Source organism: Durio zibethinus, chromosome 18 (genome assembly GCF_047325235.1).
Source record: "Durio zibethinus cultivar Kanyao isolate XHJ-2024 chromosome 18, ASM4732523v1, whole genome shotgun sequence".
NCBI classification, from domain to species: domain Eukaryota; kingdom Viridiplantae; phylum Streptophyta; class Magnoliopsida; order Malvales; family Malvaceae; genus Durio; species Durio zibethinus.
Window position 1 is genome coordinate 8010235 of NC_143179.1, and position 25432 is coordinate 8035666.

The 25432-nt window shown below is 31.8% G+C and overlaps 1 protein-coding gene and 1 pseudogene across 2 annotated transcripts; one reads left to right on the forward strand and one right to left on the reverse strand.

Annotated features, from left to right (window-relative positions):
- Window positions 1-52: 52 nt before the first annotated feature.
- LOC111299204 (FCS-Like Zinc finger 13-like) lies at window positions 53-1317 on the reverse strand. Its single transcript, XM_022894264.2, has 2 exons — window positions 700-1317; window positions 53-454 (listed from the first exon to the last, which is right to left on the reverse strand). The coding sequence occupies exons 1-2, from the start codon at window positions 1242-1244 to the stop codon at window positions 292-294; spliced, it is 708 nt and encodes a 235-aa protein (XP_022749999.2). The 5' UTR covers window positions 1245-1317; the 3' UTR covers window positions 53-291.
- A 2501-nt stretch (window positions 1318-3818) lies between these two features.
- On the forward strand, window positions 3819-23931 carry LOC111300883 (beta-galactosidase 7-like; annotated as a pseudogene). Its single transcript, XR_016330129.1, has 14 exons — window positions 3819-3941; window positions 4111-4254; window positions 4405-4493; window positions 4564-4672; window positions 7750-7756; window positions 20490-20569; window positions 20845-20963; window positions 21050-21211; window positions 21283-21473; window positions 21547-21637; window positions 21729-21838; window positions 22128-22355; window positions 22482-22695; window positions 22753-23931. The product of XR_016330129.1 is annotated as a beta-galactosidase 7-like (transcript).
- Window positions 23932-25432: the final 1501 nt, after the last annotated feature.

The window sequence follows — 25432 nt, forward strand, 5'->3', positions numbered from 1 at the left end:
GATAGTTTCACATTTCTAACTTTCTAATGAACAAATAGAAAGGCCTCAAAAATCAAATGGAAACTAGAAGTGGATGTTCATTTCTTATCAAACTTCATATTTCTCCTTACAGCATATTCCCCAACTCTACCAACTAGACCAAAATTTCCTCTGTTTTTTTCGTTTCTGAATTGACATTGGGAAATTAAAGTTATTATTAGTCCTCATAACCGTATGGTATTTTCCTAGAGATTTAATTGTATATGAAGGGGACAGTCTTCGCTACCAAAATCATAAGCTGCTTGCTTCAGACTAAATTGCAAGAATCCTAGTTGAGAAGATTTCCCCCGTATTATCACGAGGGGACGATGAAACTTTTGCAGATCTCGAAGCTTCTGATCTGCATTGTTCTTTCCTCTCATCCATCATTATTTGCGTTGATCTGCACTCTGAACTGCAAAAGGCTTTTTCCCCTCTGAAGATACAAAGGAATCATCATCAGTCTCTCTCTCACAACAATCATCACCAGATACTAATAAAATTAAAATTTGAACAAACAAAACAAACGATTCTGCAACAAAGCATGACTTCTGTTTCTTGCTCTTATCAGGATGACCAAGAACCATATAAATTGCACAAGGAATCTTGATTGACTGAAAGCAATAGCTTAATAAAGAGAAAGGAATTAAGCTTAAAAAAAATTGTACAAGGGTTGCTTACCTATACATGTATATGTCTTTGCCATGCAGCTTTTTCCTGCATAGGTGACAAGAACTGAGAAAATCTGAAGTTGGGTACGAAACATCTTCCACAAATCTAGCCGCTGGGGTTTTCTTAAAAGCACTAAACCCGTTTCTGTCATGTCCAGTACTACTACCATCATAATACACCTTTGTAGTTGACTTGCCATGTCCATGGCTTGTCACATAAGTATAATCCTCCAAACTTTCCATCTCTAAATCCTCGTATCTTCCTCTAAATCTATCACAATTCTGGCCAGAATTGACAACAATTGCATTTGATCGATTCAAATTTGAGCTGCAAATCGAATGCCTGCAGGAATCAGTAGTAGACTTCTCCAGTGCGGCAACGATTCCTAGTCCAACCCCTCCAACATCATATCTCTTCAAACCTCTAGGTGATGGAGTCTTGACATCTAATGGACTTCTGGGGCTTGTAGCAACATCCAAAAACCCGGGTTTATTCCCAGAAACCAATAACTCAGACAATTTTCCAATCATTATACGAGGTTTCTTCCCTAACATGGCTGGAAAAAATCAATCTTTGATATCAGAGATGAAATAGGGAGTTGTTTTATTGTTACAAAACTCCTCCTCCACTAAAGCCATGTTCAGAGCTACAAATTTATGATGGAGTGGGTGGTGGAATTGGCCCATGGTTTCGTTTTGTAATTATTGTCGGTGATGAATGATGACTGCTACTTTGCTAATTTAAAAAGAATATTTTAACCAAATTCCATTATTTTAATTTTACAATTATTATTATAAAAATCAATCAAATAATTTTAAACATAATGATAAAAAAATATTATAAAAAAATGAAAACGATGTTTAAAATTAATAATAATAATATATATTTGATAAAAATAAAAATATGTTTCAATATATAAAATAATAATTTTATATTTTATATATTTAATATAAAATGAATATAATATAAATATTAAAATAAAAATTTACGGAAATTACTAATAATTTCTTAAAATAATTTTTTAAAAGGTCACTTTTGGAGTGGGACCCCTTTATCATGTCTTTATCTAATCATTGAGAATGATATCCTGGGCTATGGCCCACATTGGGCCACTGCACTTCCAACACTAAAGATTCCTAGGCCACTATCACCGTTCAAATTTGGTAGGTGGCGGAAATCTACGGGCGATGTGCCTTGCAATTATTGCCAAAACCACCAAAATTTTCCCTTGTTGAGCCCACTGAATTTAGGGCCCAGTTTTTTATGGCACAGAAAGGGATGTGATCTGGGCCCATTGTAAAGGTTTTGTTTCCCTATCATGAGAATTTAGAATAAAGAAAAGGTGAGTGTGATTAGCGGCGTTTATTCGGTCACTTCAATTAATTTTAAATTAAATTAAATTAAATTATTTTATTTTTTAATTAAATCAAATTTTTTTAATTTTAAAAATTAATTAATTAGATTTAATTCGATTTAATTAATTTTTTAATTATTTGAATAAAAAATATTAAATTAAATTAAATTTTAATTTTTTATATTTAAAATAAACTAAATAAAATTATCTAACAAAAATATTTAAATCTTAAATTATTAAATTAAAAACTTTAATAACTTAAAATAAAATGAATAATTTTATATATTTTTAATTTTATGTGTAGATTTTATTATATTTCGATTAAAATTTTGATTAATTTAATTAATTTAATTTTTAAATTAAATTAATCAAAAATTAAAATTTTTAAAAAATAATTTTTGATAAGTGATTTAAATTAATTTTATTAACTAAAATTAATTCAATAATTAATCAATTAATCAAATTAAACTAATTTATAAATTAATTCAATTAAAATCTAATTTTGAGCATCACGATCTATACATTCTTAGATTGTCTCCTAAAAGAATTTTTTCATTCCCCTTTGTGTGTTTAGTGAAGAAATGGGAGGTACAATTTTTTTTCATAAACTTCATAACATATATATATTTTTAAATAATATTATAATAATTTTTTGTGTTTCTGTGAAGATTTAAATTTAACTTGTAAAATATTATTTATTTTTATTAAAAATTTTATAATTTTATTTTATAAAAAATATCTCACAAATATAAATTTTAATTTTTACATATATAATGAATTCTCACAATATCACAACATGCAATTAGTGCATTAAGGCTTCCATAAAATAAAATAGAAAATGCAATTTATATTATCCTTAATTTGCCTTCTAGATTCCTAGCTTATTTTGCTTTTGGTCAATACCTTCTAGATTCCTAATTAATAATTTGAAGTTATAACTTTTAAAATATAATATCAGACAAGTTAAAAGCCACTATCTGGTACATATATTTGTTTAATTTATTGAAAATATTTAATTTCTTTTATGATTTTATTTTAATTGAGTTCCATTGGTTCCTTAAAAATACAGTGTTGCTTTTGTTGGTTCAAAATGACATATTCTCTTCTCTAATTTCTACTATTTTATTCTCTTCTGAAAATGTATACTAATTAAATGATTAAATTAAGAAGCCCCTTATTTAAAAGGGTACTAAATTAAAAGAATAAAATCTGCAAGATATTTTTTGATAATGCGGACATAAAAAATAATAAAATTATTTAATTTTATTTTTTTTATAAAAGATATCATAATTTGAGAATAAAAAAATATGATTCAATGACAACCATTATTTGTCCAGAATCTAGTGACTTTCCGTTGGTAGCACCGCCTTGCATCTCCAATCGTTGCCGTTCACCGACGATTAGAAAACCCATGAGGTTTCCTTTTCAATTCCTCTTCACCTTTTCTAGACTTTAGTAAGCTTAGAATTTTTAAAATCCTCTCAAAATGTCTTAGATCTAGATCAAAAGCAAAAGATTCCCCATTGCCAAGGCCACCATGACCTTGCCGAAGACCCAAATTCCCTTCCTTTTTCTACTTCTTTTCTTTGATCTCGAAACGCTAATAAGAAACGTCAAACAACTAAGCTGATTTGTCGTCAACTTTTATACTCCAAACTCCACAGTTTTCCTTTAATTTATTTGGATAATAATACGAAAAAGATTATTTTTAGTCAATGTTAAGTGTTAATCATGTAGGATCTCCCCCCCCCCCCCCCCCCCCTCTTAGAATCATATGGGAAATCGTAGGATTTTAATCACTGGTTCAATTCATTATCCAAGAAGCCTGTGTGGTTTACCTGTGTGGTTGCACAATATGCCTGGAGTTTATTTCCGAACTAAAAATGATGTGTTTATGGTAATGATTTTTCCTTTTAATTATTACTTATTTTGATTTTTTTTTACTAATTCTTTTCCTATATATAACATGAAGTATATATATATATATATGGTCAATTTATGTTTCATTTTTTTAATGATTTTAAACAATTTTTTTGTATTTATTTATTTTGTTTTGTTTTATGAAGGTTGAAAATGAATATGGCCTTGTTAGGAATGAATACGGAGAAGATGGAAAAGCTTATATAAATTGGTGTGCTTAAAAGGCTGATTCTCTTGACATTGGAGTCCCATGGCTCATATGTCAACAAATTGGTGCTCCAAAGCCAATGGTATATGTATGTCTATCAACATTATATTTTCTTAAAGTTGTTTTTTTAATTTATTTTAATTTAAATTATTAGTATAAAAATATTTTAATAATAAAATTTTTAAAAAATAATTTTTATGGCATTTGATTTTCATTTCTTCTTATGATTCAGATTGAGGCACGCAATGGTTTTTATTGTGATGAATATCAACCTAGAGACGGCGGTAGCCCTCAAATTTGGTCTGAAAATTGGACTGGATGGTGAGTTTATTTCTGTTTTTATTTCAAAAAATATTTTTATTGTTTATATAATTTTTATTGAATTTTTTAGGTTTAAGAAATGGGGTAGTCCATACCCACATAGAACTGCTGAAGATCTTGCTTTTGTTGTCGCACGTTTTTTTTCCAAAGAGGTGGTTCATTGAATAATTATTATATGTGTAGATATTTAATTTGATTCAGATTCGTATTAATTGGATTTAGGTCAAATGAACCAATATGGTTCATTTTATTATTATTATTATTATTATTTTATATATTTTATTATTTATCTATTAATATTTTTTTATTATTTATCTATTCATGTATTTTTTTTATATTTATCTATTTTTATTATTATTTTTTTAGTTTATCTGTTTTGAAATTTATTTTAATTATTATTATATATATATAATTTTTTGTTTTAGAAGGAGGTTCTGCCGTGAATCAAGGGGCTGAAAGAGTTTGGATTGGATTCAAAGAATGAATCCTAATTCCAGATGGAATTGGGATTGATAAAAAAATTATCTTGATCAATCCCTATAAATAGGTGCTAGAACATACGGGAAAGAAAAACACAGAGAGCAAATAGTTGTGAAAAGGGTTCTGGTGTGTTAGAAACAATTTTAGGAATTTGTGAAATTTTTTTTAGAATTTTTAACTTTTTTTTTTTGAAAATTTTTGGAAAATTTCCAAATTTCGTTGAATTTTCAGACGAAATTCAAGTTTTTCGGCTAATTTTTCGATGAAAAACCCAATTTTCGAGGGAAAAACCTAGAAACCGATGAGCATTCCACGTGTGTTCTTCGCGGTAGAGAGAAGAAGGAGAAAAGGAAGAGGGGAGAGAGAAGGTGAAAGGTGCATCTGCTGAAAGGCTGAGTTTTTATCTTTAAATACTCTGCTAAAACGACGTCGTTTTGACGTTAATAAACCCAAAGGATCCACGCATTTTTGCTTAGACTGACCCGACCCGTAGCGCAACCTACATCTAACCTAAATCACTTATTCCCAATTGAGTCGCAGAGCCGAGCCATACCCTGAGCCGCTCCATTCCAGTCTCTTTTTGTGCCTCGAGCCGAGCTTATTCCAATTGCAAAGCTGAGCTGCGTTAAGGTTTTTTTTTTCATTTATTAATTTTTTTGTTTTATTTTTATTTATCTAGTTATTTTATTTATTTATTAATAATAATAATTATTATTATTATTATTTCTAAATTAGAATTATTAGGTATTCCTTAAAATTTTTTTATTTTTATTTTTAATTTTGTTTTATTTTATTTTTCTTTTTAATGAAATTTCTAAAATAAAATTCTCAAAAAAATATTTTTAGGAAAAAATTGAAAGCATCAATTTTCTTTAAAAATAAAGTTTCTAAAATAAAAAAATTTCAAAAAAATTTTTAGGGGGGAAAGTTAAAAGTATTAATTTCTTTTGAAAATAAAAAGGCTTAAAAAATATATTTTTTGAAAAATATTGAAAGTATCAATTTTTCTTAAAAATAAAATTTTAAAATAAAAATTATCAAGAAAAGCATTTTGAGAAAATTTTGAAAGAATCAATTTTTCTTGAAATTAAAACTTAAAAAAAAAAAGATATTTTGAGAAAAAGTTGAAAGTATCAATTTTTCTCGTACAAAAGCAATGAGTTTTTTTTTTTAAAAGATTAATATCTAAAGTCGAATTATTTTTTTATTTTATTTTTTTTCTTTACTTGAAATTTTTTAATGTTAAATAATTTGACGATGTAGTTTTTACAAGTGAAATAATAATTTTCTTGCATACTCTTGAGGTGAAGGTATTTTCTTAAATTTCTATCAAAATTATTAGAGTTAATTAGGAATAATTTTTAATAATTAATTACTTGGTAAAATTTTTAAGGCTTATTAGATAACACGAATTTGAGTTGGCACTATCTTTCGATGAGCGTTGTGAGGGTGCTATAATTTTCCTTACTCGTAACTGAACTCTCGAACCCTGTTCTGGTTGATAGACCTGAACTTATTCTTTTAGGGACCCTTAGTCAAGTTTAGGTGTTCCTTAAAAGGATAAATTTATTAGGTGACCAATCGCACCTAAACAAAAAAGATTTGTGGCGACTTTTAAAGTCAATGTCTAGCGATAGATCCCTCAGATCTATACGTTATGATAGTTTGGCGACTTTGTTGGGATACTTGAGAGTCAGGCCAACGAATACATTCGTGTTATCCAAAAGCTTAGTAAAATTGAACCTTTTGTATAGATTTTTTATTCATTTATATTTATTTACTTTGTTAATTATGTCATTCATATGCATGTGCATAACATAAGCTCTATACCAAAGCTCTGTCCCTTTAGGAAAGAGTAAAATACCTATTACTTTCGTGAGGTTTTAATGCCTCTATAGTGGCTAGCGAAATACTCTCACTTAAATTGAACCTTTTTCACTTGTAGCCTGTAATGGGTAAGGATTGGGGTACCTTACTAGTCTGTAATAAATGATGATACAAGGAGCAATTTGAAAACCTTTAGATTTTAACCTCAAACCACATATAGTGAACCTTAGAAGTGCCTAACCTATAGATAGAGCCATCTCCTTCCCTTTAGAATTGACCAGAAGCATATAATTCATTCCTACTTATTGTGTGTGACGTTTTAATTTATTAGTTATTTATTTGTTTATTTTTCTTTATTTGATGTACTAACCTCTTCTCTTATTCATGTTTGCATGATCCATACTCATATCATAAAATTGCATAAAGAAAATTTGCCTGAAAGACGATATTCAATAACGAGTTTTTCATGGACTTCACAGAACGACTAGTTTGCTTTTCATCTATATTAGCTCATTGTGAGTCACCCAACGAAGTAAAGGTCCAATAAAAAAAGATTCAACTAAAAATGGGTGACTATTTACTAATCGGATATATTTCTACCTTGTCTCAAGAGACATCTATCCTCTCCAAACAAAATAATCTAGAGGATTTGGTTGATATATGAAAGAAGATGAGTCCATCAAGGTAAGAGAAGTTTTACCAGAGGCATGGACATATAACACACCTCATTGCAATAGATGTCGACAATCAACTAATTAGAGCTGCAGTGCAATTTTGGGATCCTACATATAAGTGTTTCATCTTCAATGAAGTTGATATGACACCCATTATTGAAGAATATTCTACTTTGTTGGGCTTGCACCTCAAGGCTCCTGATAAGATATATGTCAAAAAATATAAGTCAAAATTTCGTAAGGATTTGGCTCATCTTATGGGGATAGACAAAGAGATTATGGATTCTCGTACAAAGAAGAGATAAGAACAGGTTTGTCTACCTTGAAAGTTTTTTCATGATTTTTTAGTGCAACATGCCGACGAAAAACGGAGGTTAGATGTGTTTGCCTTAGCCATATACGGAAAGATGATATTTTCAAAGGTTTTGGGTTATATTGAAATAGCAGTGATTGACTTCTTCTAGAGTGTGATCAATGATTATAACCCTTCAATGATAATATTAGCAAAGACTATAAGATCTTTAACTTACTGTCGTCATAATGGAAGACGTTTTATAGGCTGCATACAGTTATTATACTTATGGATGAAAAGTCATTTCGAGTGGAGAAAATGTGCTTTCTCAAAGCTTTATGTCTGTAATCGAGCTCCGATCAAAGAATTCTGTGAAAGTGGGTGGTTAGAACAAAAGTCTAAAAAGGAGTGGATAGTTTTCTTATAAAAATTGACAAGTGCCGAAGTAAAATGGTTGGTCCTGTGGATGAACCGTGAACTTATGCTATATCAGTGTGGAGATAACACTGTGGTCTCACTTTTAGGTTTATAGGGAGTAACAAGTTATGCATCACTTTTAGTGAGAAGACAGTTTGAGGTAGAACAATTCATCCCTATAACACATAAGCTTCATCAGTCAGATTTCTCTTACAGTGAGCCAAAAACATTTCAAAGGATGAATGAGATGATTAAGGCATGGAAAAACCCTCGTAAAGTGAGTCATGGACTGTTCACTAATAAAGTCACTCAGGGGTACTTGGTTTGGAGAGTAAGATAAAGATAGAAAATGGTATTCACTTATGAAAGCTTTCAACCACCAACAGGAGAAATGCTTGAAGAAACACCATCGGAATTAGAACTTGCAAAGAAAGAATTCGAGGCCGAAAATGATAGGCTAAAGTAAGAGTTTCAGAAGCTTCGAGAGGAGAAAGATCAGTGGAAAGATAGAGCTGAAAAATATGAAGTCAAAGTTTACAAGATTGCTAGGGAACGTGACTCAGCTGTCAAGGACTTATCGGAGTTGCACTATGAACATAAGAGGTTGCATGTGAGGATACAAGCAAAAGAGATAACAATTACTGAGCTAACTGAAGAGAATACGCAATTGAAGCAAGAATATGCTGAATTGGAAGAAGAAAGTACCCAAATACAGATACAGAATAACATGTTAAACAGCTACCTAAACAAGTTAAGACAGAAGTTGAATGAATAAGAAGACTACATTATCACATTAGTTAGAGAGCACAGAGAGTTATCATACCAAGTCTGGTGTGATAAAAGAGAGAACCTAAGAAGACAGAAGTACATTGAACACCTAACGACCTAAATTTATAAATGGGTATGTAAGGCAAGAAAGATGGTAAAAGAGGCAGAGGCATTGAAACAAGTGGTGGTCCCAATAAGAGAACATGGGCAACGCCTACTGAACTTCATCGAGGAAGCAAGAAACCAGTATGAGTAAATCAAACGATTTTATGGTTATAACTCTAGGATGATAAATTTTATGTAAACAAAAGTTCTTTGGAATAAATGAAATCTTTTGGTTGAACACTGTCTCAAAGCAAATGTTCTTCGCATATATGCATTTTCATTCATTGTATTCTTATTCATCATATTTAAAGTAACCATAAGATAGTCATATAAACTTGTTAATCCTAAAATATGGTATTCAAGGTTCAAAGATAACTCCATCTAGCAAAAATCTCACCCACTGATATAACACAAGAACCAGAGTTAGACAAATGGAGTAAGAAAACTTTAATCGATTTGAGAAACTGAAAAAAGCACAGGACAAGATTGATAATGAGTTGAGTAAGATTTTGGATGTTCTTAAAAAGTTGAACAAAGGAAAAGGGATAGAACAGAACACAAACCAATAGGGCCCTCAATTACAATAAGTGACTAACCCTCTATATTCTTCAGGTTTTGATCCACAACAAGCTCAATCCACACAAGATATACCGTCACAGTAATTCACATATCCTGTATACCCTGAAATGCCATCAGCTTTAAACCCTGGGCATTATCATAGTTATATGAATCTTGTCTTTATTGAAAAGGTAGTAGAACCAATCTAAGTTCCTGATCTTGATGACTTGAAAAAAAAAGAGAAAGAAAAGACAAATATGATAGAATCTCAGGAAGATTCGAATATTAGTATGCTTGAACAAAGGTTACGAGCTATAGAAGGAATTGGGTTTTATGGTTCTGTCGATGCTGCTAGGCTTTGTTTAGTCTCAAATATGGTTATTCCACCCAAGTTCAAAGTACCAAAATTTGAGAAATATAATTGTACAAAGTGTCCAAAAACTCATATCACCATGTACTGTCGAAAGATGACAGTCCATGCCCATAATGAAAAATTATTAATGCATGTTTTTCAAGATAGCTTTACGGACTCCACTGCTAGGTGGTATGTCCAGCTGGACAGAACTCGCATCTGTTCTTGAAGCGACATGGCCCATGATTTCATCAGTCAATATCGACATATCATGGATTTAGGTTATGATCATTTGTCTTTATAGAACATGGAAAAAAAGGTAAATGAGTTCTTTAAGGAATATGCACAGAGGTGGAGAGATGTAGCTTCTCAAGTACAACCACCTCTAATTGAAAAAAAATTTATAGTGTTGTTCGTCAGCACTCTGAAATCTTTCTATTATGAAAAGATGATAGGAAATATAACCAAGAATTTTATCGACATGATGATTTTAGGAGAAATTATTAAAAGTGCCATCAAGAATGACAAGATAGAAGGAGGAGAGGCATCCAGTAAAAGGGTCTTAAAGAAAAAAGAGATTGAAACTCAAGCTGTAAGCTTTGATAGGCAACAATTCAGGGATTATCAACCCTACCCACTACAAGGATACCCTCCATATTATCCTACTGTGAATAACACTTCTCCTTACCTATATCAACCATTCCCACAGTCATCTTATCTCTAAACCTATCAACCCTCTTTTAGGCCTTAAAATACCACATACAGTCCTAACACTCAACCTACCTCAAGACCTCAAACCCGTTCAATTAGCCTAATAGGTGGATCACGGGAGCAATAAACTACTCATGAAAAGCTTATATTTGATCCAATCCCTATGACCTATACAGAGTTATATTGTGAGCTATACAACAGTCATTTGATTACTCATAGCAAATTAAAGCCACTCAAGCCACCTTACCCTAAGTGGTATGATCTTACAGCCCATTATGACTATCATTATGGGATTGCTAGTCATTCCACTAAAAATTACACTACCTTGAAACACAAAGTACAATGACTGATTAAAGATGAAATGATTAGCTTCGATACAAGAGGGGTAATTGCACCAAATGTTAGCGACGATCTTTTGCCTAATCACAATGTAAATGCTCTGAGTGAGGAACATAAGCATCATTTGAAAAGAAAAATGATAGATATTAAGACACCTCTTAGTCAGTTATTTGATACTTTATGAAGAGCTGAGATGATACGACCAATGAGTGTGCATAGTTATCATAGAGCATATATAGCAGGCATTAGTTGTAAATATCATAGTGGAGTAATTGGTCATTTTGTTGAAGCTTGTGAGCAGTTTCACTAAGAGATATAAAAGCTTTTAGATTCATACCAGATGAAAGTTTATAAAGAGGAAGATGACTCAAAAAGTGTGGAAGTATCCATGACTGACAAGCTTGTAAAATTTTTTCCAAAGCTAGTGACGATTCACTGTGGTAACAAGCCAAAGTCAGTCATAGATAAACTTATTTTCAGGTAGCCAAAGTCAGTCATAGACATACTCTGAGTGAGAAACATGAGCATCATTTGAAGAGAAAAGTGACAGATATTAAAACACCTCTTAGTCAGTTATTTGATACTTTATGAAGAGTCGACATGATACAACCAGTGAGTGCGTACACTTATCATAAAGCATATATAGTAGGCACTAGTTGTAAATATCATAATGAAGCAATTAGTCACTCTGTTGAAGCTTGTGAGTAGTTTCGTTAAGAGATAAAAAAGCTCTTGGATTCATACTAGATGAAAGTCTATGAAGAGGGAGATGACTCAAAAAGTGTGAAAGTATGCATGATTGATAAGCCTGTAAAGTTTTTTCCAAAGCCAGTGATGATTCACTATGGTAACAAGCCAAAGTCAGTCATAGACAAACTCATTTTCAGGTCAGTAACTTTTAAAATTTTAACTCCATTCCTATATAGGGATGATAAAGTTGTACCTGAAAATATAGCTATGATACAATAGTTCAGGGGCAAGAAGAGAATGTTTCTAAGACTAATGCCATCAATATAACTGGTGTATGAGGCATTACCTGAAGTGAAAGATGCTACATTCCAAAAATATTGAAGAAGTCTAGAAGAGAAAAAGCTAAGGTGAAGAGCAAAACAAACCTTGAAGTGGAACTTGAAGAGGATCATCGGAAGTTAGTGTCAAAAAATGAGGCTTGTGAATTTTTAAAGCTGATAAAATATAGTGAATATTCAGTTGTTGGACAGTTAAATAAAATGCCAGCACGAATCTCATTATTATCATTATTGTTAAACTCAAAACCACATCGAAATGCCTTGTTGAAAGTGTTGAACCAAGCATATATGGCACATAATGTATATATTGAATATGTGAACCACTTGGCTAGAAATTTAGTCATGTCAAATTATATTTCATTCAGTGATGATGAGATTTCCCCGAAAGGAGGGAGAGGTGCCAAGGCTTTGCATATCACGATCAAATGCAAGAGTTATATCATAGCCAATATCCTTATTGATAATGACTCTGTTATGAATGTCATCCCTATGTCAACTTTGGTAAGGCTACCCATTGATTATTCTTATATGAAAATAGTCAAATGATCGTCCGAGCTTTTGATGAGACAAAAAAAAATGTTGAAAGATATCGAGATGCCTTTACAAATTGGGCCATGCACTTTTAATGTAAGGTTTCAAGTAATAGATATCTCTCCATCTTACAATTATCTGCTAGAAAGGTCATGGATTCACATGGTCGGGGCTGTTCCTTTTACTCTGCACCAAAAAATTAAGTTTAATATAAAAGGCAAGTTAGTGGTAGTGTTTAGAGAAGAGGACATGCTAGTGACCTAATCATTAAATGCTTCATATGTGGAAGCTACTGAGAAAGCGATGGAATGTTTCTATCGATCTTTTGAGCTAGTTAATTTTATGGGTGAATGACTTAAAAATCAATATTTTTCAAAGATAGTGATAAGCCAAGTCATCAATAAGGGTTGGTATCCAGGAGTAGGGCTGGGTAAGAACTTACAGGGAATAAAAAAGCCTCCAACGGTAATAGACAACAGTGAAAAACTAGGCTTAGGTTATGAAATAACAGAATAGGAGTTCAGAAAAAGACTAGCGGGTAAAACGGTAAGATTAATGATCATTTCACACTTATACGAGACTTTCAAGCCTGAAAGATTCATGTACCCAAATACAGAAAAAAGTATGGAAGAGGCATTCGCCTAGTTGACCATCCATGCTATTGAAGATGAAACAGAGCTTGAACAATAGGGGTGGGTCTACTTTTGTTCGCCTAATTATGAGCTGAACAATTAGAGTACCATTGAGATGCCCTATACCTTTGAGACTAATGCAATGTAATTATACATCTCAATAGCTATTGTCCAAGGCATTGGGGTGGCTTTTCTTGTTTGGACTGTTTATCTTTTATTATTTTAATAAAGATTAGGAATGATGCATTTTCATTCATTTTTTTTGTGCCTTCATTATTGTCATTTTTACATTTTTTAAACATATTTTGCCAACATATCTCATTTCATTTAATTTCAAGTCTTTAAATGAACAAGAAGATAATTATGATAACGATCAAGCGATTAATTTTGAGAATTTAATTAACACTGATGAACTTGACAATGAAGATGATTCTGAAGAGTATGTTATACTTTCAGACCTAATGAGATTGATTGAGCAATAAAGTAAGCAATTGAGTCTCATCAGGAGATAACTAACTTGGTGAATCTAAGAAAAGAAGAGAATAAGAAATAGGTCACAATTGACACTTCACTTTCATCAAAAAATAAGTAACATTTAGAAGATCTACTTTGAGAATACATAGATGTATTTACTTGATCTTACCAGGATATATCAGGGTTGAGTATGGAGATAGTAGAGCATAGATTATCCCTGAAGCCAAAATGTAAGCTAGTCCAATAGAAACTGAAGAAAATGAAGCCTAAAATACTACTAAAGATCAAAGAAGAGGTGAAGAAGTAGTTTGATGTAGGTTTCTTACAAGTGGCTAAGTATCTAGAATGGGTGGCCAATATAGTACCAGTTTTTAAAAAAGATAAAAAGGTTAGAATATGTGTAGACTATCGTGACTTGAATAAAGCTAGCCTAAAGGATAACTTTTTTTGCCTCATATCGACACACTAGTAAATAACATGGCTAAGCATTCAATGTTCTCCTTTATGGATGGATTCTCAGGATATAATCAGATAAAAATGGCTGTAGACGATATGAAGAAGATCACTTTTGTGACCATGTGAGGAACCTTTTGCTACAAAATCATGCCTTTTGGGTTAAAAAATGTTGGGGCAATGTATCAAAGAGCCATGGTGACGCTCTTTCATGACATGATGCACAGAGAGATTAAGGTGTATGTGGACGATATGATTGTAAAATCTCATGAAAATAAAGATCATGTCATCAACCTAAAAAAGTTATTTAAAAGGTTGAAAAAATTTTAACTCAAGTTGAACCCAACCAAGTGCATCTTCGGGGCAAAGTCAGAGAAGTTGCTAGGCTTTGTGGTCAGTAAAAAAGGGATTGAAATCGATCCAGAAAAAATATGGGCCATTCAAAATTTGTCACCTCCGAGTACACCAAAGAAAGTTTAAAGTTTTCTGGGAAGATTGAACTACATTTCACGGTTCATATCTCAGCTTACTTATAAATGTGATCCCATTTTTAAGCTTCTCCGTAAGAATAATCTTGAAGAATGGAACGATTAATGCCAAGTGACTTTTGATAAAATTAAGCAATACTTGTCAAATCTTCCAGTGTTAGTGCCACCTATTCTAGGGAAACCCTTAATTTTATACCTGACAGTGTACAAAAATTCAATAGGATGTGTGCTGGGAGAGCAAGATTAATATGGTAAAAAAGAGAGAGCTATTTATTATCTAAGTAAAAAATTCATAGAATATGAGTTCAAATATTCTTCTTTGGAGAAAATGTGTTGTGCATTAGCTTGAACTGCCAAAAGACTCAGACAATACATGCTCTATCACACCACTTGGCTTATAGTAAAATTAAATTTAATTAAATATATCTTCAAGAAGCCTTCTTTGTCTGAAAGAATTGCTAGGTGGCAAGTGATATTCTAGGAATATGATATCATATATATAAGCCAAAAAATAATAAAAAAAGTATTATAGCTGAATTTTTTACAGATCATGCTGTTGAAAAATACGAACCAATGAGATTGGAGTTTTTCAATGTAGATCTGATGATTGTTTCTCAATTAGAGAAAGAGGAGCATGAAGAAAAGTATTGGAAGATGTATTTCGATGGAGCTGCCAATGCCTTGAGACATGGAATTGGAGTAATTTGATTTCTCCAGAAAAACAATACTACCCTATAACAACGAGGTTAAATTTTAATTACACAAATAATATCATTGAATATGAGACATGTGTCATGGGTTTACAAGCTGCTATGGCCAAAAAGTTAAAGCATTAAAAGTGTTTGAGATTTAGCTCTAGTTATATATCAATTGAAAGAAGAATGGGAGACGAGAGATTCAAAATTAGTTTCATATCACAAGTATATTTTAGAGTTGATAAAATAGTTTGAAGATGTCCAGTTTGATCATTTACCTCGAGAGGAGAATCAGATAGCTATGCCTTGACTACTCTGGCTGTAATGATCTAAATTAGTGATAATACTGACATCCAGCCTATCAAGTTAAATGTCAAAGATATACTAACTCACTGCTCTAATGTAGAAGAAGAGAAAGATGGAAAACCCTGGTATTATGATATCTTGCAGTGTATTAAGAACCAGTAATACCCAATCCAAGTAACGGAGAATGATAAAAGGGTCATCCGAAGATTAGCTATGAGCTTTTTTTTGGATGAAAATATTTTGTACAAAAGAAATCGTGATCAAGTATTGCTGAGATGCATAAATAAGACAGAGGTAAAAAAAATCATTGAAGAGGTGCATGATGAAATATGTGGGGCACATGCCAATGGACATATGATGACAAGACAGATCATGAGAGTAGGGTACTATTGGTTGACAATGAAAAGTGATTGCATTGACTATGTTTACAAAATGTCATAAATGCTAGATCTATGCTGACAAGATCCGTGCTCCATTATCTGCTTTACATGTTTTGGCATCACCCTGGTCATTCTCGATATGAGGCATAGATGTCATTGGTTCTATTACCCCAAAGGCTTTTAATGGGTATAGATTTATTTTCATGATGATAGATTACTTCACGAAATAGGTGGAGACAGCATCATATGCAAATGTAATATGATCTATGGTTTACAGGTTCATAAAAAGAAAGATTATTTGTGGATATGAACTTTCAGAGAGAATCATTTTAGACAATACCAAGAATCTAAATAGCAAGATGATGTAAGAAATATGTACCCAATACAGGATCAAGCATCATAACTCAATGCCATACTGTCTAAAAATGAATGGGACAGTTGAGGCAGCTAACAAAAATAAAAAAAAAATTCTTAAAAAAATGATCGAAACCTATAAAGATTGACATGAGAAGTTATCATTTGCACTGTATATATATCGAACGTCAGTGTGCACCTCTATTAGGGTAACTCTATTTTCTTTGATTTATAGGATGAAAGCTGTATTGTCAATAGAAGTAGAGATCTCATCCTTGAGGGTTCTAAAAGAAGTTGAACTGAAAGAGACTGAATGGGTTCGAGAGCGCTATGAACAGTTAAATTTCATTGAAGAAAAAAGAATGACTGTATTATACCATGGTCAGTTATATCAAAGAAGAATGATGAAGGCTCATGATAAAAAAGTTTGACCCTATTGCTTTCGAGAAGGAGAGTTGATCTTAAAAAGAATTCTCTCAAATCAGCATGATAATAGAAAAAAATAGACTTCGAATTGGGAAGGGCCATATGTTATGAAACGGGCTTTCTCGAGTGAAGCGTTGATACTAGCTAAGACAAATGAAAATGATTTATCCTATCCTATAAATTCTGATGTTGTGAAGAAGTACTATGCTTGAAAAAAATAAAAAAATAAAAAAAATGAAAAAAATAAGAAAAAAAAAACTCAAGGCGAAAACCCCAAGATGGCGATTTTAGTCATAGGGGGTTTATCTAAGTTGAAAACCTAAAAATGTAGCTTAGATAATGGGAACATAGCATCAAATCTGAAAATTCATTGGCATGAAGGCTAGCATATTCTGAGGAGCTCTAAGTTGTTAAGTGCATTGGGTGATTGAGTTTTTCGAAAAAAACTTCGAGATGTTATCATGATTATCCAATTGTTCATTTTTAGGTATTGTCTCCCCATACCTATTCTTTCTTGGCCAAAATCTGCCAGTATTTTTGCTAATAAAAGACATTCTATTTCATTCATTGTGTCTCTTCTGTTGATTATTTCCTAACCATTTTTATTCTTTTCTCCTTAATACCTTACAATAGAAGAAATATGTGAATGCATTCTTACTTTTTTTTATTGAAATAATGATTGATAAATGAATAATAATATGAAAGATTTCTACATTACATTGGAAAGGTCGAGAGTGATAAGGGTAAATTTGAGATGTTCAGTTCCTAATAAGAACATTTAATTTGGAAAGGGATTTCTTGTAGAAAGAATGTGAGAATTAAATGAAAGAGATGATTGAAAGTTACGCTGACTTGGTCTTTGAAGAACAAAGGGTTCGAGGCTCAAAAAAAAAGCTTGAGAAACTTGAGTATCATAATTGAATAGGAATTAATTAGCCAGCATTTGCATAGTATGCATTGAATTTCGCACGCATTGTATTTTGCATAGCATATACTGCATTCAAGAAAGTATAGGGCATAAATTCAAGGAGCAAGGGCATTCCAGGATCCCATATGAAAAAGACAGATGTGAAGACTTTTTGATTTTTCAATTCTCGTTTGAGAAAAAGCTTGTGAAATAAGTTTCTAATCCTTGGAAAAGGATATCTCTTGGTATCAAGATCGATTTGTAAGACCCCTTGGGCATAATCTTTTGAAATTTCTTCAAACATGATCTTTGACTCCTCTAGACATGATTGTCAATGAATAATTTACTTTCAAAAGTTATGATGCCTCTGATTAGGGGAGCAATTTACTTTCAAAAGTTATGGTGCCTTTGTTTAGAGGAGCAATTTACCTTTAAAAGTTGTGGTGCCTTTACTTAGAAGAGCAATTTACTTTCAAAAGTTATGACGCCTCTGTTTAGAAGAGCAATTTATTTTCAAAAGTTGTTGAGCCTCTGATTAGTGAAGCTTTGTTTATTTTACTCAAAGTCGTTGAACCTCTACTTAGAGAAGTTTTGATCAAAATTTTAACAAAAAAAAGTAAAAAAAAAAAAAGTGTCGAGTTGAGTCTTGATGGGTGTCTACGTCTTTGCACAATTCCTGTTTCATAGAAAATGTGCAAAGAGGGGCAGCTGTAGACACCAAATTTGGTCCAGGCCCAGATCAATTGGGCTTGGTCCAAATGAGGCAAGATGGCTCATTTTATTTTTATTTTTTGTATTTTTTATCAATTAATATAGATATTTTATTATTTATTTATTAATATTTTTTTATTATTTATCTATTAATGTATTTTTTTTATATTTATCTATTTTTATTATTTTTATTATTTTTTGGGTTTATCTGTTCTGAATTTTGTTTTAATTATTATTTTATATATATAATTTTTTGTTGTAGAAGAAGGTTCTGTCGTGAATCAAGAGGCTGAAAGAGTTTGAATTGGATTCAAAGAATGAATCATAAACCCATATAAAATTGAAATTGATCAAAAACTCTTATGATCAATCCCTATAAATAGGTGCTAGAACATACGGGAAAAAAAAACACAAAAACAACACAGAGAGCAAATAGTGGTAAAAAAAGGGTTCTAGTGCGTTAGAAACAATTTTAGGAATTTGTGAAATTTTTTTTAGAATTTTTTGCATTCTTTTTTCTAGAAAATTTTGAAATTTTTTCAGATTTCGTTGAATTTTTCTACGAAATTCAAGTTTTTCGGCTACTTTTTTTGTAAAAAACTTAATTTTTGAAGGAGAAATCCAAAAATCGATGAGCATTCCACCGGTGTTCTTCGCTGGTAGAGAGAAGATGGAGAAAAAGAAGAGGGGAGAGAGAAAGAGAAAGGCGCATCTGCTAAAAGGCTGAGTTTTTAGCTTTAAATACCCGTTAAAATGACGTCGTTTTGGCATTAGTAAACCCAGAGGATCCGTGCGTTTCTGTTTGGGTTGACCCGACCTTTAGCGCAACCCGCGTCTGATCCGAATCACCCATTCCGAATTGAGCCGCAGAGTCGAGCCGAGCCATACCCTGAGCCATTCTGTTCCAGCCTCCTTTTGTGCCTCGAGCCGAGTCGAGCCTATTCCAGCAACAGAGCCGAGCCGCGTTAAGGTTTTTTTTTCATTTATTAATTTTTTTGTTTTATTTTTATTTATTTATTTAGTTATTTAGTTATTATTATTATTATTTCTAAATTAAAATTATTAGGTATTCCTTAATTTTTTTTAATTTTAATTTTAATTTTGTTTTATTTTATTTTTCTTTTTAATGAAATTTCTAAAATAAAATTCCAAAAAAAATATTTTTAGGAAAAAGTTGAAAGTATCACTTTTGTTTAAAAATAAAGTTTCTAAAATAAAAAAAATTTCAAAAACATTTTTAGGGGGGAAAGTTGAAAGTATTAATTTTTCTTGAAAATAAAAAAGCTTAAAAATATATTTTTAGGAAAAAGTTGAAAGTATCAATTTTTTAAAAAAATAAAATTTCTAAAATAAAAGTTATCAAGAAAAGCATTTTGAGAAAAAGTTGAAAGTATCAATTTTTCTTGAAATTAAAATTTTAAAAAAAATATTTTGAGAAAAAGTTGAAAGTATCAATTTTCTTCGTACAAAAGCAATGAGTTTTTTTTTTTTTTTTAAAATTTATATCTAAAGTTGAATCATTTTTTTATTTTATTTTTTTCTTTTCTCTTCTTGAAATTTTTTAATGTTAAATAATCCGACGATGGAGTCTTTGCAAGTGAAACAATAGTTTTCTTGCATATTCTTAAAGTGCGGAGATTTTTTTAATTTTTTACCAAAAGTATTGGAGTTAATTAAGAATAATTTTTAATAATTAATTACTTGGTAAAATTTTTAAGACTTATTGGATAACATGAATTTAAGTTGGTATCATCTTTCAATGGGCGTTGTGAATGTGCTATAACCTTTCTCACTCGTAACCGAACTCCCGAATCCTGTTCTAGTTGATAAATCCGAATCTATTCTTTTAGGGACCCTTAGTAAGTTTAGGTGTTCCTTGAAAGAATAGATCTTTAGGTGATCAATCGTACTTAAACAAAAAAGATTGATGATGACTCCTAAAATCAATATCTAGCGATAGATCCCTCATATCTATACGTTATGACAATATGATAAATGCATTTTAATTAAATTTATAAAATTAACCCATATTATAAACTTATTTTACTAAATTTTATGATATTTTTTTATTACCATGGTGGTACCAACTACTACCAATTTTGGTAGAAGTTCTGGTGGTCCGTACATCACTACTTCATATGACTATGATGCACCTCTTGATGAATATGGTAATTGCTTATAAATTTTTGTTTACAATTTTTCATTCTTATAATCAATAATTTATGATTAATTTTACCATTTTTTATTTTTTTTTAAATTAAGTGGTACCAACTACCAAGTTTGGTAGAAGTTCTGGTGGTCCGTACATCACTACTTCATATGACTATGATGCACCTCTCGATGAATGTGGTAATTGCTTATAAATTTTTGTTTACAATTTTTTATTCTTATAATCAATAATTTATGATTAATTATACAATTTTTTTATTTTTTTTTAAATTAGGAAACTTGAAACAACCTAAGTGGGGGCATTTGAAGCAACTCCATGATGTTTTGCATTTGATGGAGGATACTCTTACAAATGGGAACGTAAATCGTACAGATTTTGGCAATTCTGTTTGGGTAATTAATCAATATTAATTTCTTTAACATATGATTTTATTTGAAGAATAAATATTCTAATTTTTGTAATTAATATAAAAATTTAGGCTATCCTTTACTCAACAAACGAAAAATCAAGTTGCTTTTTGAGTAATACGGATCCATCAAGAGATGCCAAACTCAACTATGAAGGAGCTGATTATTTTATTCCAGCATGGTCTGTTAGTGTTCTTCCTGATTGCAAGAAAGAAGCATATAACACTGCAAGGGTAATTTTCATACATATTATTAATATTACATGTTTTTTACGACATGGGTTTCACTCAAACTTATGTTTTAGGTTTATGCTCAAACTTCCAATTATGTGAAAAAACCCAACAAAGCTGAACCAACTTCTTTGAAATGGGAATGGACGCCTGAATCGATTGAATCGACTGTGGTGCAAGGGAAGGGAGACGTTTCTGCTGACAAGATTGTTGATCAAAAAGATATGGCAAATGATGCTAGTGACAATTTGTGGTACATGACAAGGTAAATTTTTTCATTTTCATTTTCTTTTTTCTAATATAATCTGTTGTCTAATAGTTATTTATTTTTTGCATAGTTTTGAGCTTGGAAATGATGATGAACTGCGCTCCTTCGGTTTAATGATAGTGGTCAAGTTCTTCATGCTTTTGTCAATGGAGCATACATAGGTAATGAACGATATATATAGATATATTTTCTCATTTGCTTTCATAAAAAAAATATTTGATATAATCTTTTTTTGTTTCTTTCAAAATGTAGGTTCACAATGGTCAAAAAGGGGCAATAAAGAATATACTTTTGAGAAAAATATCAATCTATCCCCAGGAAAAAATTTGATAACATTGCTCAGTGTCACAGTTGGATTCGCGGTATGTATTCATAGAGTTTATATTTTATACAATATTAATGTATAAATTTTATACATTGATAATAAATTAGATAATAATATTTTATTAATAAATAAATATCAATCTTTGAAATAAATTTAAATTTTAAATTTTTTAAAAAAATTTATTTATTAATAAAATATTATCATTTGATTAATTGACTGTATATAAAATATAAATTTATTATAATTATCTTTTAATTGTTAATATATTGATAATAATTATTAATAATTTTAAATTTTTAATCAATTTATTGATAAATTGTCTGCAGCAAGCTAGCGCCAAGTTTGACTTGGCAGAAACTGGAATTCTGGCTCCCGTTGAACTGATTTTGGAAAAAGATAACAAGACAACAGTCAAAGATTTATCCTCAAACAAATGGTCGCATAAGGTTGGGATCGATAGAATTACAAACAAGTTTTTCCACACTGATTGTCCTTCAACTGTGAATTGGACATCAGATTCTCTCCCTGTTAACAGGAATTTCACCTGGTACAAGGTAATTGAATTAAAATAAATTTAAATTTAAATTTATTTGATTGATATAATCATATTTAATCTATTAATTATAAATTTTATACATACATTATTGTTGATTTTTTAATTTTGGGTTTTGAAATTTCAGACTACCTTCAATGCTCCATTGGGAAATGAACCAGTTGTCGTGGATTTGCTAGGTTTAGGTAAGGGTATTGCTTGGGTGAATGGTCATGATATTGGTAGGTATTGGCCCAGTGCTATACCTGGTGCTGAGCTTTGCCAGACTGGAGATTGTGATTATCGTGGCCCATATAAGGATAGTAAATGCACCTCAAAGATGGTAAGAAGTACTTTGCACTTTGATTTCCTTAAATATCATCTTATGTCAGTTGCTACCTGTTTTTTGTTTTTTAATAGGTACCATGCTTCTCGTTCATTCCTCAAAGACGGTGAGAATACATTGGTTTTATTTGAGGAATTTGGTGGCAATCCTTCGGCAGTACAGTTTCAGACCGTTGAAATTGGGTCGGCATGCGTAAATGCTTGTGAAGGAAAGAAAGTGGAATTGTCTTGTCACAATCGACCAATTTCGAGAGTTGAATTTGCTAGCTTCGGCAATCCACAAGGAGTGTGCGGTTCCTTCAAGAAAAGCAATTGTCAATCACAACAAGATGCAGTGTCGATACTTGAAAAGGAATGTGTTGGCAAAAGAGTCGTGTTCCTTCGAGATTTCCGACGCTAAATTCGGGAAAGCTAATTGTGAAATTAAAAGGCTAGCGGTTGAAGTTACATGTCAGGATTTTTCTTCTTGAATTTGTTTTCGGTTGAGATTTCAATTTATTTGACAGAGCGGCAATCATAGAAGATACCTCAATAAAGAGTATTTGTAGTTCAAGAATTCTTTCATTGTTTTATTATAAAGAATACAGAATAAATTTTTTTGGCTACTATGAGTTGATTGAATTTTGTGGTCTTACACCAAATTGGCAAGTTCTTCATGCTTACAGTTGGCCTGAATATAGAAAATTGCAGAGAGGTGAGGTTGTCCTGATGTGAATAATTGGGTAGTTTTTGCTGATGTGGTTGCTTATAAATGCACTACTGATCTTCTGCTTAGCTGAACTTAAGCCACAGGCTTCCATAGAGAACTTCATGCATTCTTTGTTGTTCCTCTTGCTTCTATCATTCACCATCATCATGATTGGGACAAAAAAGGGTGTTCTTTGCTAATCTAAGATGCCAAATAATTGGATTCAGTTTCCTCTCCTGGCGGCCTTAGCATCACTGAGTTAATGCTCAGCAGTCAAGGTTGAATATGATGCAACTACCATTATCATTGATGGGCAGCGCAAGATTTTTAATGCCACTTCCATTCACTATCCTCCATCTGTGCAGATCAATACCTGCAATAGATTTTAGTGTAATCAATTCAAGCCAAACAATGCTAGAAGTCCAAAAATGTGGACGGAAAACTGGACTGGATGGTGTGTTTCTCTTCCTGGACTATTACGTAATTGTCTTGGATCAATAGACCTCACAGCCATAAACACAGTATCCTTGATCTCTTAGGTTCAAAATTTGGGACACAAAGACCCACATAGAGCAGCTGAAGATCTCGCATTTGCAGTTGCAAGATTTTTCCAACAGTGAGGAATCTTGAATAACTAATTCATGGGTGGTCTCATTATGTTTATTTCATTTTGAGGATTTTCAAACGACTAGATTATTGAAATAATCTTTTGTTTTATTGCCCTCTGAAATTCAGTATCATTGTGGAACTAACTAATTCGGACGCTACCGGAGGTCCATACATCACTACATCATATGATTATGATGCACAACTAGATGAATATGGTAATCAAACATACAAATGAATTCAAGGTAAAGGAAATGACGGGAATTTCATTTGGCAATCAGTTAACACGAGATTCTGTTTCTTGAGCAATCAAAACGGGCAAAACGATGCCAATGTTGACTTGGGCCAAGATGGGACGTACTTAATTTGTGCCCGCTTGGTCTGTTAGTATTAGGAACATATAATGATAAAAAAATGCATAGCGGTCTTTTATCCTTTTTTAATTTTCAACAGACAATCAATCAAGAGTATCATGATTATTTGTGTTGACTTAATATGTCATGTCGGTCTGACACCTTCAGTGTCATCTCAACTTGACCTTATCTTAATTTTTTCTTTTTTGTTCCCCTCAACTTACTTATAAATATAAAGACTCAAGCACCATGAAACCAGGTTCATTTAACCCATACCTTTATCTCTTTTTTACTTTTTCACCTCATTTTCGACCTGATCCTTATTTATTTGCACGTCAAAATGTAAATGCAGGGAACGCCCCCTGCTTTCGTCTCTAACTGTTCTTTTCTTTTGTCTTTACAAGATTGCCCTTAAGTTGAAGCTCGGCACAAATATTTGGCGCATTAGGTAGGGGACCAGCATTTTCATAATAGCCAAGCACAAAATAATGCCACCCAGAAAAAAAACCCAAGAGAAAGGAAAAACAGTCGCTCTGGCTAAAACAGAAACTCACCAAAGCCAAAATTATGTTCGTCCAACTTAACCACAGGCTGGGCCAACCATGGTGCAATTTCAAGCCCTGAATGAGCAAATATAAGCCTTCAAATAGATACTTCAAACTATAACCCCACCACAAGTCTCCAAAGTTTCAAACTTAGTCACATCAGGTTGAGAAGCTATTGTAGGGTAACCGAGCTATGAAGAGGTGGAAGCTTCCTTGGCCTTTAGAGAAGAAGAGTACACCAATCCAACCTTTCACCGCCTCAGCTACAATTCTACACATGCTACAACCCAAAAGTCCAAACAAACAGACTATAAACTGTAACTGAACAAAGATTTGGAAGCTCAGATGCAGGCCATGAAAAAAAAACTGAAAATAAAACCAGCAACATTTGAGGATAAACTCAAATTTTTGCAGACCTTACCTTTTATCGAAGAGATCAATAGAGTCGTGCTTCCTAAGGATCCAAAATGTCGACCTTGGAGACATATGACAGTACTTCTGATCTATTTGATAATTTAAAACTTTATAAAACTAACATGATGATACAGGAGGTAGACGAGGC

What these genes read in the sequence shown, in the direction of transcription:
- LOC111299204 (XM_022894264.2), bottom strand. Translation starts at nt 1,244, where the DNA reads ATGTTAGGGAAGAAACCTCGTATAATGATTGGAAAATTGTCTGAGTTA. An exon ending in AAAGACATATACATGTATAG is followed by an intron (nt 455 to 699) that starts GTAAGCAACCCT and finishes TTGTATCTTCAG; the next exon opens with AGGGGAAAAAGCCTTTTGCA.